At 46.6% G+C, this 15,118-nt stretch overlaps 1 protein-coding gene across 1 annotated transcript in view; it reads left to right on the plus strand.

The window, feature by feature from the left end:
* The window catches only part of BLK (BLK proto-oncogene, Src family tyrosine kinase), a 44,519-nt gene that overhangs the window by 17,373 nt on the left and 12,028 nt on the right, over positions 1–15,118 (plus strand). Inside the window, exons 2-6 of the mRNA XM_039697618.1 lie at positions 483–585; positions 2,882–2,930; positions 8,979–9,072; positions 10,083–10,181; positions 11,231–11,334. Coding sequence (XP_039553552.1) covers positions 484–585; positions 2,882–2,930; positions 8,979–9,072; positions 10,083–10,181; positions 11,231–11,334 — 448 coding nt within the window. The 5' untranslated portion in view covers position 483. The remainder of the gene's footprint in view (positions 1–482; positions 586–2,881; positions 2,931–8,978; positions 9,073–10,082; positions 10,182–11,230; positions 11,335–15,118) is intronic.

Consider the following 15,118-nt stretch of genomic DNA (forward strand, 5'->3'; position numbering starts at 1 on the left):
AGCTGCCTGAGGTGACTCGTTCTTGGGCCAGGGACTGTGTGACCCTCCCGAAGCCCTGGTGCAGCTGACCAGCTCAGGACAGGGCTGTTTATAAATCCATCTTCATCCTTCCAGCATCACCCAGCTCTGGAGCAAGTGCGATATCAGATGGGGATCTCTGAGTTGGAGAGGGGACATATCCAAAGCAGTCATTTGAGCCTCTTTTTCTTGTGTTTCTGGTGACTTGTAGTGTCTGTCTGAACCTCATTTGCAAAGTGTGAAACACTAGAGTCATGTGGGAACAGAAACCATGGGGTTCACAAGGTCCAAATTAGCAGAGGACTGTAGACAGGATGGTTTTCGACTCCTCTCTTCACTGTGCTATCGTCCTGCATTCTGATTTTCTCCAGCTTCTTCTTCATGAATGCAGACTTTGTCCCTCGGCACCTGCACCTTTCCCCAAAAGCAGTCTCATTAAAACCAATTTCTGCTCTTCCTTCCAGGATGGGGTTGTTTGGCAGCAAAAATCAGCTGATGCCCAATGAGAAACACACTTCTGGAGGCAACACAAAAACCAAGGGCAAACCTCCTCCTGCCCCACCCAAGGTAAGCCTGCAGTTTTGTGTCCTTTTGGGATCCCCCCACAGCTCAGTTGGTATCTGGGGTGATGTAGGTAATATTTAGAATCACAGAATTATTTGGGTTGGAAAGAACCTGAAAGCCCATCCAGTTCCACCCCCTGCCATGGGCAGGGACACCTTCCACTATCCCAAGTTGCTCCAAGCCCTGTCCAACCTGGATTTGGACACTTCCAAGGATGGGGCAGCCACAGCTTCTCTGAGAAACCTGGTCCTCTCAGCTGATCCCTGTTGGACAGGGGTGGGAAGGGATCTGAGGAACCTCTGTATATTTTAAACCCCTAAAACACTGTGTATTGAAATATCTTCTCATCAGCACTTTGAAACCCAGGCTGATGTTGCTGACTTGCAAGATGGGTCAGATTCAGGCTAAGATTCAGAGCTGCAAACCACAATGGAAACTTCACCACTGTGAGTCCTCAGCGGGCTCAGTGAAGAGGGTCAGCAGCCAGTCTGTGTTGGGGTGAGCTGAGAACCAGAAATGCTGGGCATCTGCTGCTCCCTTTGCTTTCCCTCAGCCTCTACTGGCATGGACCTAGAGCAGGAAGGAACTAGGGAAGGATTTAGGAGACCTCAAATGACAAACTCGTTTGAGCTTTGTAAGTCACTTTGCCTCTGTTGCTGCCCAAAGGACATGAAATTGTTTTGTGTTTCCTTGCCCCCGCCAGCACTGCAGCCAGCAGCCAGCACAAGAGAAACTCGAGGTGCAACTCTCATGTGAAGACCATCTCGAGCCCTGGGAGAGGGGAGGAATTGCAAATCATTCCTTTTTATGACAGCTGGAGATGTTTTTCACTCCTTTACTTTCATTCCTGAGTTCTCCCACAGCTATTCAGTCCAGTTTTCATGACAGCAGTTGTCAGATTGACCAAGAAGATGTTATTTTCCTAAATTTCATTCTCTCCAGCTCACTGGAGAGGAGCCACTATCAGGATAAATACAGTATCACTGACCACCTTCTGCCATTCGTTATTTTTTGCCACAGGCACTCAGCTCTCACATGTCAGGGGAAATCCAAATTTCTTCCACTTAAATGAGAAATGGCAGCAGATGAGCAGCTCTCCCACCCCACACTGCTGCTAAGCTGGGGTGAAAGGGTGGTGCAGGCAGAAAACACAAGGTGTTTTTAGTTCTGTGTCTGTATTTCACCACTTTTGCACGTGTATAAAAATACCCAGTGTGGTCAAACACCCACCATAGGCACTGTAAGGTGGGTGAAGGCCAGTTTCAAACTGTTATCCCCCAAAACAAGGTGGTTCCATCTCAGCTCATTTGCAAGGATCTATAGACAATTTGCCAGTTCCAGCAGCAGGGCCAAACCAAACCAGGAATAAAGTAAACATTTTAAAATTGTGCCCAGATGAGTTGCAGTAACTTGTTGCTATTTAATTTCACAGTCTGCAATTTCCTCCTGAGGGACAGTGGAGGGGCAGCTGCAATCTCTGCTCTCTGTGACCAGAGACAGGACCCAAGGGAACAGCTGGAGCTGTGTCAGAGGAGATTTAGTCTGGATATTGGGAAAAGGTTCTTCCCCCAGAGGGTGTTGGCACTGAGCAGGCTCCCCAGGAAACTCCCAAGGCTGCCAGAGCTCCAGGAGCATTTGGACAATGCTCTGAGGCGCAGGCTGGAACTTTTGGGGTCTCTGCACAGGGCCCAGAGCTGGATCAATGATCCTTGTGGGCCCCTTCCATCTCAGGAATCATGGAATCATTGAATCATAGATTATTCTGAGTGGATATCCACAAGGACCATCGACTATTCTGTGATTTCTACAGTTCCCTGATTAATTAGCTGTTAGTGTCACTGCCTCTGTTTTTTTAATGTAATCTTGAGCAAAGGATATCATATACTCATGATCCTTGGGACAATTATGGCAGACAATATCTCTGGTTTTCTGCTTCAAACAACTCTGCAATTGCCATTTCTCAGTTGGACCATTCATCTCTCACCCCTCACTGATCCGAAATCTGGCATCAGCAGACAGGGGCTGGATAGAGCAGGCTCCAAATGAGGGGGAAGCAGATTTCTGCTTTAACTCAGAGGGAAGCCAAGGCTTATTCCAGCTTTCTGTGAAGACAACAATGAACACCTCATGGCAAAATGTGCTAAAGCCATCACAGCTGTGAAGCCAGCCACAGGGACTGCTGCCTGACTGCAGTGGTCTCTGGACCAGACTCCCACTCGTCTGTGAAGCTGAAATCAGTTCTTCCTGAAACACAGCAAAGTGATAAATATCTCCTTTTTCCTCTCTATTTCTATCACAGGGGAGACAAGTTATCAACAGCCCTCATCTAAACCAAGCCTCTGCACAAGGTAAGGTTCTGTTTTCTTTGCCTCCCCGTGGGGTTTTGCAGGGTGGTGGTCCCCAAATGTCAGAGTGTGAGGACGAGCCATCACATCACATCACATCACAGGTTTCTGTATTTGCAGCCGTGCCAGGCAGGGAGTTTATCAGAGTGGTTCAGAAAACTCAGTTTACATCACCAAGTCCTTGCAGCAGCCAATTTTCCCCTGCTCATCAAAGAAACCCAGAGGGAAAAGCACTCCCTCTCCTTTGGAAGGAGGAGATCTTTAGGGTCGCTTCCAACCCTGTGATTCCATGATTGGTGGAGCAAAGGGAGATCTGAGCCTGGAGCTGTGTGAGATTTCTCTGCCCTGTCTGCAGTGTGACAAGTCATGGATGCTTTATCCAGCCAGCTGAAAATTTCAGAGGAAATAGCAGGCATCAGAGAGCACAGAGAGGCTACAAAGGGAAGGAGAAGAAAGGGAAGAGCATAAAATAAGGATACACAGAGCCCCTGCCTGGAGACAGGCTGTTGGCTTCATCCACCTCTGCAATTATCTGTGGGTCACAGATGGTGTTTGGAGATTATTGCCTTTTAGCAGGGAGCCCTCAGCTCCCTCTGCCCAGCCTCCAGCAGCAGCTCATGTGTATTTTTGTTGAAGTTCTGCAGATTAAGGACAGAAAGAGAGATAATTGGAAGAGGGGGGGGAAATAGAGGAAGCTTGGAAGAGGGCAGTTAGCAAAACATGAAAGTTCTACACGTGGATGAAAGGGTAGGATTAGGGGAGATGGTGTGAGGAAAGAGAAAGGGGGGTGGTGAATAAATGGGATGGGTGGAATGGCAGTGTTAGGTCTTCTTAGGTCTTATGGATGGTGATGGAAGGTCCCTACCACGGGCCAAGCACAGGAACTCTTGCCACATCAAAATATTCTTCAAATTTGGCTTTTGTTATGGAGATCAGATTTGTGGGAGGTGAATATCTTCAACCATGTGATCTGGGGTGTGTTTTCATGGAAAGGCCATTTTTCCAGAAACTGTTTTCTTTTGCAGACTTGTTTTCATGGCACATTTCCAAGTGGCCATGCTCTCCCACCTCCCCAGCTGAGCAGGGACTGACAATTTGTCACAGAATTTTTATCACAGAGTTCTTATCACAGGGTTTTTATCACAGGATTTTTATCACAGGGTTTTTTCCACTCTGGTCAGAGTCACAGCAGAAATTGTGATCAAGGAGGCGGATTTTACTTCTCCTTCATGCCCAAAGGCAGAAGTTGAAAGTTGTTAAAAAATGGATTAAGTACAATATTAGCCATTTTCAGCTCTCAAAACTAATTTTGTTCATTAGATTCAGTTCCAGTTCTGGAGGAATATTCACACGGCCAGTCTGGAAAACTTCCTATTTTTCTCTGCCAGTGTCTGAGTTTCCTGAAATGATGGCACATCTGACTGTGCCCTGTGTGGCAAAACAGGCTGATAAGAACCAAGCAAGATATTTGAGATACCAGAGATCTTCTCCTAAGAGACAGCAATTCAAGTAAATTGAAAGAGAAAGCACAAAGTCCAGGCAATCACATCATGTAAAAAATAAATAAATTCAGAGAGATGATGAATTAAATCCTGTGGGAGCACTTCAAATTCAATCAGGAAAAATTATTGGCTATGGAAGTGTGTTACATAATGTAAAATCAACCCTTTCTTTTCCTGGTGGTTTTTTTTTGGGGGGGTTTTTTTTGTTTGTTTGTTTTTTTGTTTTTGTTTTTGTTTTTTTTTTTGTGGGGTTTTTTTTTTTTGCTCTCTTTGTGTTTTGGATTGCTTTTCTTTGTTGGTTTTTTTTCTGATCTGGAGTTGTTGAAATTGTCTCACACTTTCCAGCTTTCACACCTCTGTCTCAGAAATCATTAATTTGTGTATTTTTACCAAAAGCCTAACTCCTCCTGACATTATTTATCCTCATGGAAGTAACACAAAGGCAGGCAAGGGGTGCAGAACTCTTCATGCAATGTGGTGCACGTGGCATCACCAATCCTTTATTCACTTCAGGTGATTCTCCCGTGGTGTGAGTCTCCCATTCATTTTAACACCATTCCCAGGGCAAGCACAAAGTTCTTAAGGCTGGTTTTAAGTCTCTGTGGAGTCAAAATTTTAATTCTGAGCCTGCAAAGCCCCCAGCACTGCAAAGTCCTGGCCCATGGTGGGCCCCAAATCCAAGAGTCCCATGGGAGAGCTTCTGTTTGCTTGCATTGGATGGATAAGGCATAGAAAATAGGTAGAATAACACCTGCCCTTGCCCTGCCAGCTGCTCACAGCTGGGTTTAAATCCCACTGATGGAAAGAGCTGGTGGGTTTGGGTGCTTGTCCTCAGGCATTTTAATAACCTGCAACAGCACGAGGAGTTGAAGTCTCTGCAAGGTCATTTCTTCTGGTGAGGAACCACGACTTTTCCACCTCTTCACTTGCTTCTTGCTGACCAAAATATGAACAAGATTGAGTTTCAAGGTGTGAAAGATTATCATGCTATGGAACTTGAGGTCTTCTGTGGTGTGTCAAAGGCAATGCTGAAATTCTTGGTTGTTTTTGTTGTTGTTACTTGAATGTGGTTTTGAGTTTGAAAGGAATGGTGTCAGAAACATGAATTTGAGCTGAAGTGGGAGAAGGAAGGGTTGTTTCTACTGAAAAGGCCGAGTTTTCAGTGAGAAATTAAAAAACTTCTGATCAAAGATATTTGCTTTGATGTGGAGCATGTCTGAGGAGAACAAGCTGAGGGAGCTGGGGGGGCTCAGCCTGGAGAGAAGGAGGCTCAGGCGGGACCTTGTGGCTCTGCAGAACTCCCTGAAAACAAATTGTAGCCAGGCAGGGGTTGAGATCTTCTCCCTGGTAAAAAGTGAAAGGATGAGAGGAGATGGCTTTCAGTTGCACCAGGGAGGGTTAAATTAGATATTAGGAAAAAATTCACAAAAAGTGTTAGCAATCCTCAGATCAGGTTGCCCAGGCAATGAAATCACCATTTAAAAGCCACAGGAATGTGGCACTTGGGGACATGGTTGAGGGGTTGCCTTGGCAGTGCTGGGTTAATGGTTGGAATTGATGACTTAAGAGATCTTTTCCAAGTTTAGGATTCAGTGGTTCCAACCAGCCTATGCCAGGCTGGAACAGAAAGCTGACCCCATTTCCAGCAGCAGTAAGCCATAGCTCAGTGCACCGAGCTGGCCAATGCGTCCTGCAAGTTGTCACTTACACCATGACCATCCTAAAATGGCTCTAAACCAATGGATGATCCTCTGGGACACCCTGGCACAGCCTCAGCCCTGCTTTGTGGCCGTGAGGTGGTTGCAAAGACCTTCCATTCAGGACGAGCCAGCAGTGGGAGGACTGGTTGAATCATTCCCACTGAGCCACCAAACTGGCACTCAGCCTCTGCAGACCCTGCTGGTATCAGACTTTGCTGACAGCAGCTCTGAGCCAGGATGTGTTTGGCTCCCAATCAAAGTCCCAGGGCTGGCAGCTTTATCTGAGAGCTCCTCACAGCCCCGACAAGCCTCTCGTGACCTGAGTGGATCAAACTGATCCAAGGCAGTGTAATCCATGTGCTTCTCATGGGGTGATGGACCCAGGGACAGGAAGAGCCCCTTTCATCATGAGATGGCAACTCCTGCTAGCTCAGGCACAGAGAGCTTTTCTCCTGGCTCATTTCAGTGTGCAGCATTCTCAGCGCCTGTTTTGGGATAAGAGATGATAAAGTATTTTTTTCAGCATACAAACCCTTTTTGTCCTTGCTGTATTCTCTCTTTTTAATTTCATTTCTTTTCACTTCTGCCAGTCGCTTCAAGATCAAAACTCCATTTTCATTTTCTGGAGTACACAGCCACTCTGGGCTTGAAGATATTCACACACTTCCTGCTATTTTTCCGAGCATGAGTGTGATCACTGCATTATTTCCCCTTCAAGAGTACCAGGAGGGTGTGTGTTGTGATGGCAGGCTGGTTGTGGACACCTCGCAGGAGGCACATGCCCCAAACCCTTTCATGTCTGAGCAGATGTGTGATAACAACTTTCTGGAGGAGGCAGACAGAGTTTGGGTGCATTGCTAATTCGAGCTGCCTCAAGGGGAAGCCCCCAACCGTGCCAGCTATTTTCAGACTTCAAAGCATTCTCCCTTGTGACTTGATCATCCTTTTCCCATCCTGGGAGAGAGGCTCTGCTGGAACCTCTCATGGATCTCCGATTTCCTTCTCAAAAGCCTGAAGGGAGCTGCTCAGGGCTCTGCTTTCCAAAGCTGCCTTTCCTCCCACGCTGACCCTTTCTCCTCCCTAACAAATTGCCATCGGAGCAGCAGCCAGCCTTGCACAGACAAAAACCCCAAGTGGCCCCAGAGACACGGTTATCTTGCTGTGACAAAGGGCCAGTCTGCCTCTCTTGCTGGTGGCATTATTTGAAAAGGTCACCCAAAGACAGTGGCTTGACAGGCTGTTTTGAAAAATGCTAATAATAGGCTGTCCATCGGTCTCAGTGCATTAATTAGGCTGAGCACAAGCTGAAGCCTTCCTGCAGCACAGCTCCCATTCTTTTTTTTCTTTTTCTTTTTCTTTTTCTTTTTCTTTTTCTTTTTCTTTTTCTTTTTCTTTTTCTTTTTCTTTTTCTTTTTCTTTTTCTTTTTCTTTTTTCTTTTTCCTTTTCTTTTTCTTTTTTCTTTTTCCTTTTCTTTTTCTTTTTATTTAAATTTTTCTTTAAATTCTTCTTTAAATTTTTCTTTAAATTTTTCTTTAATTTTTCTTTGTTTTCTTTTTCTTTGCCTTTTTTCTTTTTCTTTTAATTTTTTTAAAATTTTTTTAAATTTTTCTTTTTCTTTAAATTTTTCTTTAATTTTTATTTTTATTCTGTTTTTCTTTTTCTCTTTCTCCTTCTCCTTCTCCTTCTCCTTCTCCTTCTTTCCGTCCTTCTCCTTTCTTTTTCTTCTTCACCACGGTGTTCTGGTTCGATTTTTTGTGATCCTGCGCATGTACTGATTCTTTTTACACATTTTTATTTGCCCCAAAATAGCTGCTCTTTTCTGCTTCAGCAGCTCTGAGCGTGCAGAGCACGGGGCAAAGGTTGCAGCACTTCCCCGAGAGCAGCCCCGGCACCTCCGGGGTTTGCAAACCAAGAGATTCAGCTCCAGCCCCCAGGGATCAGCCCTGGGCTGTGCCAGAGCATGGTGGCACGTGGGCAGGAACATAAAAAGGAGAAAGAGGGACTTTTTACATGGGCAGAAAGTGGCAGGACAAGGGGCAGCAGTTTTAAACTGGCACAGCTCATGTTTGGGTTAGATGTGAGGAAGGAATTTTTCCATGTGAGGCTGGGGAGGCCCTGGCACAGCGTGCCCAGAGAAGCTGTGGCTGCTCCTGGATCCCTGGAAGTGTCTCAGCCCAGGCTGGATGGGGCTTGGAGAAACCTGGGGTAGTGGAAAGAGTCCCTGCCCATGCCAGAGGATGGAACTGGATGAGCTTTAAGATCCCTTCCAACCCAAACCATTCTGTGATTCATTCTATGATCTGCAAGGAAAAGTGTTCAAGAAGTAGGGATGACAAGATATCAGATGAGCCCAGAGCACAGGCCACAGACCAGGAGCCCAGGGAGAGCTAAATCCTAGAAACAGCCTCAAATAACAGAAACTACAATGACTTAATACTTTTTCAATCAAAAGCCCCACATCATTTTGAGTCAAATTCCACAGCCACCATGAGAAATGTAGCAGTTTTCATTTATCACTGTGTAAAACTCAGGCTGAACTCTGACAAGTTATTTATGACCCTTCTAATTCCACACAAACCCCTTTTTCTTATTGACACTCTGAGTTTTGTGGACTGGGGGAGCTGTTCTGCAGTGTTTTAAAAATGCATACACAGGAAATGCTTTGTTGAATCAGTGTTAATCCCTGAGCAGGGGTTGTGGTGAGCAGGAAAGCTGGGTTGGTGGAAAGGTTGGATTTGGGGGTGGGAGGATGACAGAGCCCTGTGTTTAGGGGCTGAAATGCCCCACCATACACCCAAGTGTGCATCAAGGAACAGTCTGGATGCAAAGGAGTTAATTCTTCTTTCAGATCACTTGTTTGTGGTTGCACTGTACGATTTTCCTGCCTCAAGTGACCGTGACCTGGAGCTGGTCAAAGGGGAGAAACTCCAGGTCCTCTCCAAGTAAGTGACCCAGGAGGAAGTTCAAAGATGAGCATGGAGAGGCTGGGAAAGGGGGGACCTTGGGGTCAGCCAGCACTTTGCAGCTGACCAGAGCTCAGCCTGTGCCTTGGCTTTGCTCCAGAGCCTGCCTGTGGGTACCGTCTTCTCTCTGGGGGTGACATTTCTGTGAGTCACAGATACTCTGGGGCTGGGGACTGTCCTTGCCTGGGTGGTACTGGGACCCTCTTTGCTGTCAGTGCCTGTGAGTGCAGACCTAACACAAATAACAACAACAACAAAAAATGGGCAACAAGAAGAAAAAAACAGCTCCTGTCCTGTGTTTGTGCTGATTCTGCTTCTGCAAAGGATGTGGGTTGGGTGTAGTCAGAGGAAAGGACAGAACTGAGCCAGACATTTGTGAGGTTTCATTTCAACTTCTCAAACTCACCACAGGAGAGGCCCAGTCCATAATGGGGCAGAGGTGAGCTTGGGGGCCCCAGACCTTGGAGGGCTGCTCCGTCCTTGACTACTGGAGGTTTGAGGTGGCCTCCAGAGGTGACGTTTCTCACCCAGATGCCACGGGCTGGGACCTGTGGGACAAGGGGATGGAGAACCCCCTGCATGGGGATGGCTTTGGGTCGTGGCTGGTGATTCAGTCAGCAGTGGGACAGCAAGGTGGGGTGTCTGGAACACAAAGGAAGGGGCAGAAAGAACCCCAAAGCCCTGTTGAAGAGACAAAATAAATCCCATGACCCTGACGCCCCTCCTCTCACTCAAGGTGTGTAGCAGAGGTTTGGGTCTGTGGTTGCTCCACATTCATGGAAAGAGATTGTCACCTCCACAAGTCCCTAAAACACCAACAGCCACCAGCCTGGTTTTGGTCCTTGGGAACCCAGAGGGAACTGCAGAGTGGATTACGGAGTCTTAGTCCCTCTGCAGTGCTCAAACCCCACAATCCACATCCCCACAGCCTCAGCTTGTCACAAAACCTCCTCTGGGCACTCACACCTTCTCCTCTGCTCCCTTTGCAGAGAGGGGGATTGGTGGCTGGCAAAGTCCCTCAGCACTGGGAGGAAAGGATACATCCCCAGCAACTTCGTGGCACAAGTGGACAGTTTGGAAGAGGAAAAGTAAGTGGGAAAGCTTTTGAGAGGCCAACATGGATGCTGTGCCCTGGATCTCAACTCCAGAAGCTCCAGGAGGAGCTTTATTGATGGCAGGAAGATGTCACTGCCAGGCTGGATGGCAGGAGGTTTTTCCTCATCCCAAATAATGCTGCCCAAAAGCTCAGGACAAGTTTTTAAGCATCATATTGGTGTGGAAAGGAAGGATGAGTTTGTTTTGGGGAAAGTGGGCAAAGGATCTTGTTCCATTGATTGTACCCACTGTGGAAAACAAGGATTTGAGGGGAACAACAGAAAGGTTATGGTGGCAGTGCCAGGGACCATCCTCTGGTCCCACTGGGCCAGTCCACCCATACAAACACCTTAAAACCTCTTCACCTTCCAAGAGAGTATCCATATGTAAACTGGGAATCTCTGGATGGGGTGCACTGATCCAGATCTTGGATCTGCCAGAGACCATGCCAACAACTGAACAAGACAGAAAACTGAGTGCCAGTGCCCAGACCCTGTGCTGTTTTTTACACGAGCCCAGATGCAGCCTCCCTGCAAAGAATATCAAATGAAAGACTGCAGTCAAAAGAGTTTATTTTGCCTGTAATACAAACAGAGGGAGAATTTTTTTCCATGAGTTATCCTCCTCTATGGCAGTCAGCTCTAAATGATCAGTCCTGCCTGCAATCTCTTCTTGGAGGGACTCAACCCTCACTGAGTTGAGCAAATATTTAGTAGGGCACAGAAATATGGCTGAGACATAAAAGCTCTTTGTATCCAAAGCCTGAATTTTTGCATGGGATATTGCACATCCCATCTACTCCCCACACTGTCTGAATTTCCAGGCTGTGAAACAAGCCCAAAGTGACCCAAATCTGGTGTCAATCTACCCAAAACAGTCTATTACTGCCACTTTCCAGGAGATAAAAAACTACTTGCTGATAAAAACAACTCTCAGGTTCACAGTGTAATGATTAATGAAAAAAAAAGAACTAATTGGAAAGAATTCCATTTTTAAGAGTTTTTCCTTTTCAAGCCATGCTTTTGCCTTTTCTGTCTCCCAGGTGGTATTTTAGAACTCTGAGCAGAAAAGATGCTGAAAGGCTGCTGTTGTCTTCTGGGAACAAAGTTGGCTCTTTCCTCGTCCGGGAGAGTGAAACCACCAAAGGTGAGATCCGTGGAGCAAAGGTAATTCCTCGTTGTTGCCCAGGCTTGGAAAACCTTCAGCAGGGCTCTAGGAGTGAGCTGAGGGTTTGGAGGGCAAAGATTTTCTCATGATCTACTAATTTGTGCAGTTCTGGCTGCAGTAAGATTTGTCTCTTCCACCAGAGTTCATGGCAAAGACGCAGGAACACAAATACACAGATTTCCCAAAACAGTTTAGGAGTTTTCTTTTCCTTTTCTTCCCAAGGAAATGTCTCTCTCTCTCTCTCTTTTTTTTTAAAGCTATTTCTACACACTCTAGAAGGAATATTTCTCCTGTTTGCAACAGAAACTTGAACAGTTTTGAAAAAAGTCCTTTTCCCAGGGAAAACATGTTTTTCCTGATAGTCTCATAGGGGAACTCCTACAAACCAGAACTTTTGGAAGGAGAGTGACTAGAGCAGGATAGATGGATTTAATCCACTTTCCTTCCATGTTCCATGAACATGTCTGATTTTTGAAATTATTCAGTGAGGATGGAAAGGCCAGAGAATTGCTCCCACTCCTCTTGGGCAGTGGATATAGTTATTAACCATAAGATAAAACCAAGTCATTTCAATTTCTTTGTTTCATGCTATTAATTCATAGAGTTGGGAAGTTAGTTTAAGTTTTCCCATGTTTCCTTCCTATTTTTTTCTCCTTGTTTCCTCTGGGCCATCATGTGTGTGGCCTCCATGGAGGAAATGATGCTCGTGATGGTCCTGTGGTTCTGCTCTGAACCAGATCCATGGATTAGGTCAGGAAAGTGCTTCAGTCTTGCTGTCATTAGGTTCCTTTCCTTTCAAGTGGATGCAGAAGTCTTTCCTTAAGACGTGGGAAGAGGTGATTTTTGTCTTCCCAATAGACTCAAGGAATTGTTTAGGTTGGAAAACCTCTAAGATCATGGTGTCCAACTGTGACTTGAGCAGTAGAGAGTTGGAGCACCCATCTGAAACCATATGGAACCTTCATTTCCTTTTATTTTGTTTCCCAAATACTTCCAAAGGCCCAGGCCTAACAGTAAGAGAGGGAACAGTCTGGTTCCTCCATCCTACAAATGGCTCTTGCCTGCTGTAGCATCTCCTTCTTCCTTCCTTGTCTCTTTTTTCTCCTATTCACAAGGGAGGTCTCCAAGTGATTTGGCTTAGACTTAGAACCACGTGCTGCTCTTCTGTTTATCCCATTCCACTGTCTCTTTGTTTGCTGGGATATCTGGGGAGCTGGTGTGTTCATTGCACCCAGGAAGGGCAGGGAGCACCACAAAGCAAACACTGGAGTGCTGTGTCTGCAGCTCTGTCCACACACGATCCTGGTGTTTGTGGCATCTCTAAGTGCCACATGCATGGGATCAGACCTTTCCCTCCACTTGTTCAGGACAATCGTCCCTAACTTCTGCAATTGTCTGGAGTGTGGGTGGGTCTTGGTCACACAGGGCTTGAGCAGAGGTGGTGAAGTCCTGAAATCCAAGGAGAAATCACCAGATCCTCAATTCCCTGTCTCTGCTGTCAAGAAGAATGAGGTGTGGGATATTCTGCATTCACAGATGTGGGTTCCACTGCACGGAAGCCCCATGTGAGTCCCAAATGCTCAGATGTGTGTCTGCCCTATGTCTTTTCTGATATTAGCATAAAATATTGGTGTTATTCCTTTGAACACCTCATCCTCTGGATCATCCTGTGTGCCCAGCTGCTGCTTGAGCACCCTGTGCTTTGGGCTGCCTGAATGACCACGTTTGATCCATCTCAGCCACAGCTCCTCCTCCCTAAAGAGAAAGGGAAAAGACAAAGCCAGGCATCTCCCTGAGCACCCTGTGCTTTGGGCTGCCTGAACGACCACGTCTGATCCATCTCAGCCACAGCTCCCTCCTCCCTAAAGAGAAAGGGAAAAGACAAAGCCAGGCATCTCCAAATGTCCCATGAAGCTGAATTCCCTGATGTAAAGCACCCTGTGGCCCACCAAGAGATGTGCCATGGAATTAACCCTGCCCTTGGAGCCCCACTGCTTTTTCCTGTATTTGTGTCCCCATGACGTGTGTTTTCATTCACTTGGCACATCACCAGCAAAATTTGTCCATCAGGGACAAGCACTGGGCTGAGCTCAATCCCATTAGTGACTTAAACTGGGAGGTGGTTTGCCTCATACTGGGATGTCTTAGGCAAAGTGGGAAGGGTTCTTCACCCTGACTAGGAGCAGCACCTATTCCCAGCCCATCCTGAGCAGAGTCTCATTTTCCTCATGGTTTGAGATGCAGAAACTCTGCAAATCTTCAGAGAGTCCCCAAAAGGCATATTCAGCAACCTGAGAAGATGGGGACAGTGTGGGAAGCAGTGAAATCATCGGCAGAGCACTGTCCTTGCCGAAGCTGCTGCAAATAAACAAAGTCCCCCTGAAGTAACAATCATTCCAAAAGCTGCAGGAACACATTCCCCCAGCTGTGCAGAGCCACGGGCTCCTGGCTCCCAGCAGCATTCCTGCCTCGCTGCTCCCAGCAGGAGGGACCTCACTGAGCTCAGCCTCTGCATCCAGCTCAGCTCCTGCCCTTCCCGTTGGGAAGGATTTAAGGAGCTGCTGAGAGTTATAGGAGCAGGAAATGGACTAAACACATGTCCTCAGGTGCCACATCTGCATGGCTTTTAAACCCTTCCAGGGATGGGGACTCCATCACTGCCCTGGGCAGCTCTGCCAGAGCTGGTTAACTTTGCGATGAAGAAATTTTCTACTTGGACTCTTTACCAGCCCAGGTCTGTGCCAGGATGCAGAACAGGTGAATGTCCCTTGAGGCTGAGGAATGAGAACTCCTTTGTTTTTCCTGGATATCATCAGAGGGACTTAGGAGTCAATGATTTTCATTTTCTGCTGTCGCTGGGAGCAGGGACCAGGTTGGATGGGGCTTGGAGAACCTGGTTTAGTGGAAGGTATCTCTGTCCATGGCAGGAGGTGGAACAAGATGAGTTTTAAGGACCCTTCCAACCCAAACCATTCTGTGATTCTATGAAGGAAGAATTGAATCTTTCCCTTCAGTGCCTTGCCTCTGCACAGCAGCTCCCAAGGGAACAGTATCTGGCCTTGGAGAAGGACAGGGAAGCTCCACCACACTCCCTGCAGAAAATTAAACTGTGACTGGGGCTGAGATGCAGTCATTAGCTTAATGACAGGGTAAGAACTAACTCTGGCAGCTGAGAGATTGGGCCCTGTCTCTGTTTGAAAGTTTAAAGGGTTGGTGGGGCCTGGAAAGGAGATCCTGTGGGAGAAGAGTTTTTTGATGCAACCACTGGCAAACAGGGCAGGTCTCCTCTTCCCTGCTGCCTCTCAGCCCCCAGACACCCCCTTGCAGATGTATTTTGTCATCAATTCCTGGATTTCCTTCTGCAGGATCATTTGGCCTCGCTGCAGCTGCCTTCACACCAAGTTTGGCTCTTTCCTTGAGCAGTCCTCATCCTGTAAAAATACCACACAAACCCTAAGCCATGTCCCAGGCACACCAAGCACCCTCCTGGTCTTGTGCCACATGAGCCCAACTCTCTTGGGCTGCAGCCTGACCTGGGCAGTATTTCAGTCTCTTTGAAATTAAAACATCATCACCCTCAACAGCAATAATGGAAGTTAATAATAGATAATAGCAATAATAGCAATAATAGTAATAGTAGTAGTAATAATAATAATAATTATAATAGATGTGTTGTCATCAATGTCATATTCTTCTTCACAGAATCACAGAATCATTTAGGTTGAAAAACACCACTAAAGATTATCAAGTCCAGCCTTTGGCC

The sequence above is a fragment of the Passer montanus genome, unplaced genomic scaffold (assembly GCF_014805655.1).
Source record: "Passer montanus isolate IOZ18808 unplaced genomic scaffold, ASM1480565v1 scaffold119, whole genome shotgun sequence".
Classification (NCBI taxonomy): domain Eukaryota; kingdom Metazoa; phylum Chordata; class Aves; order Passeriformes; family Passeridae; genus Passer; species Passer montanus.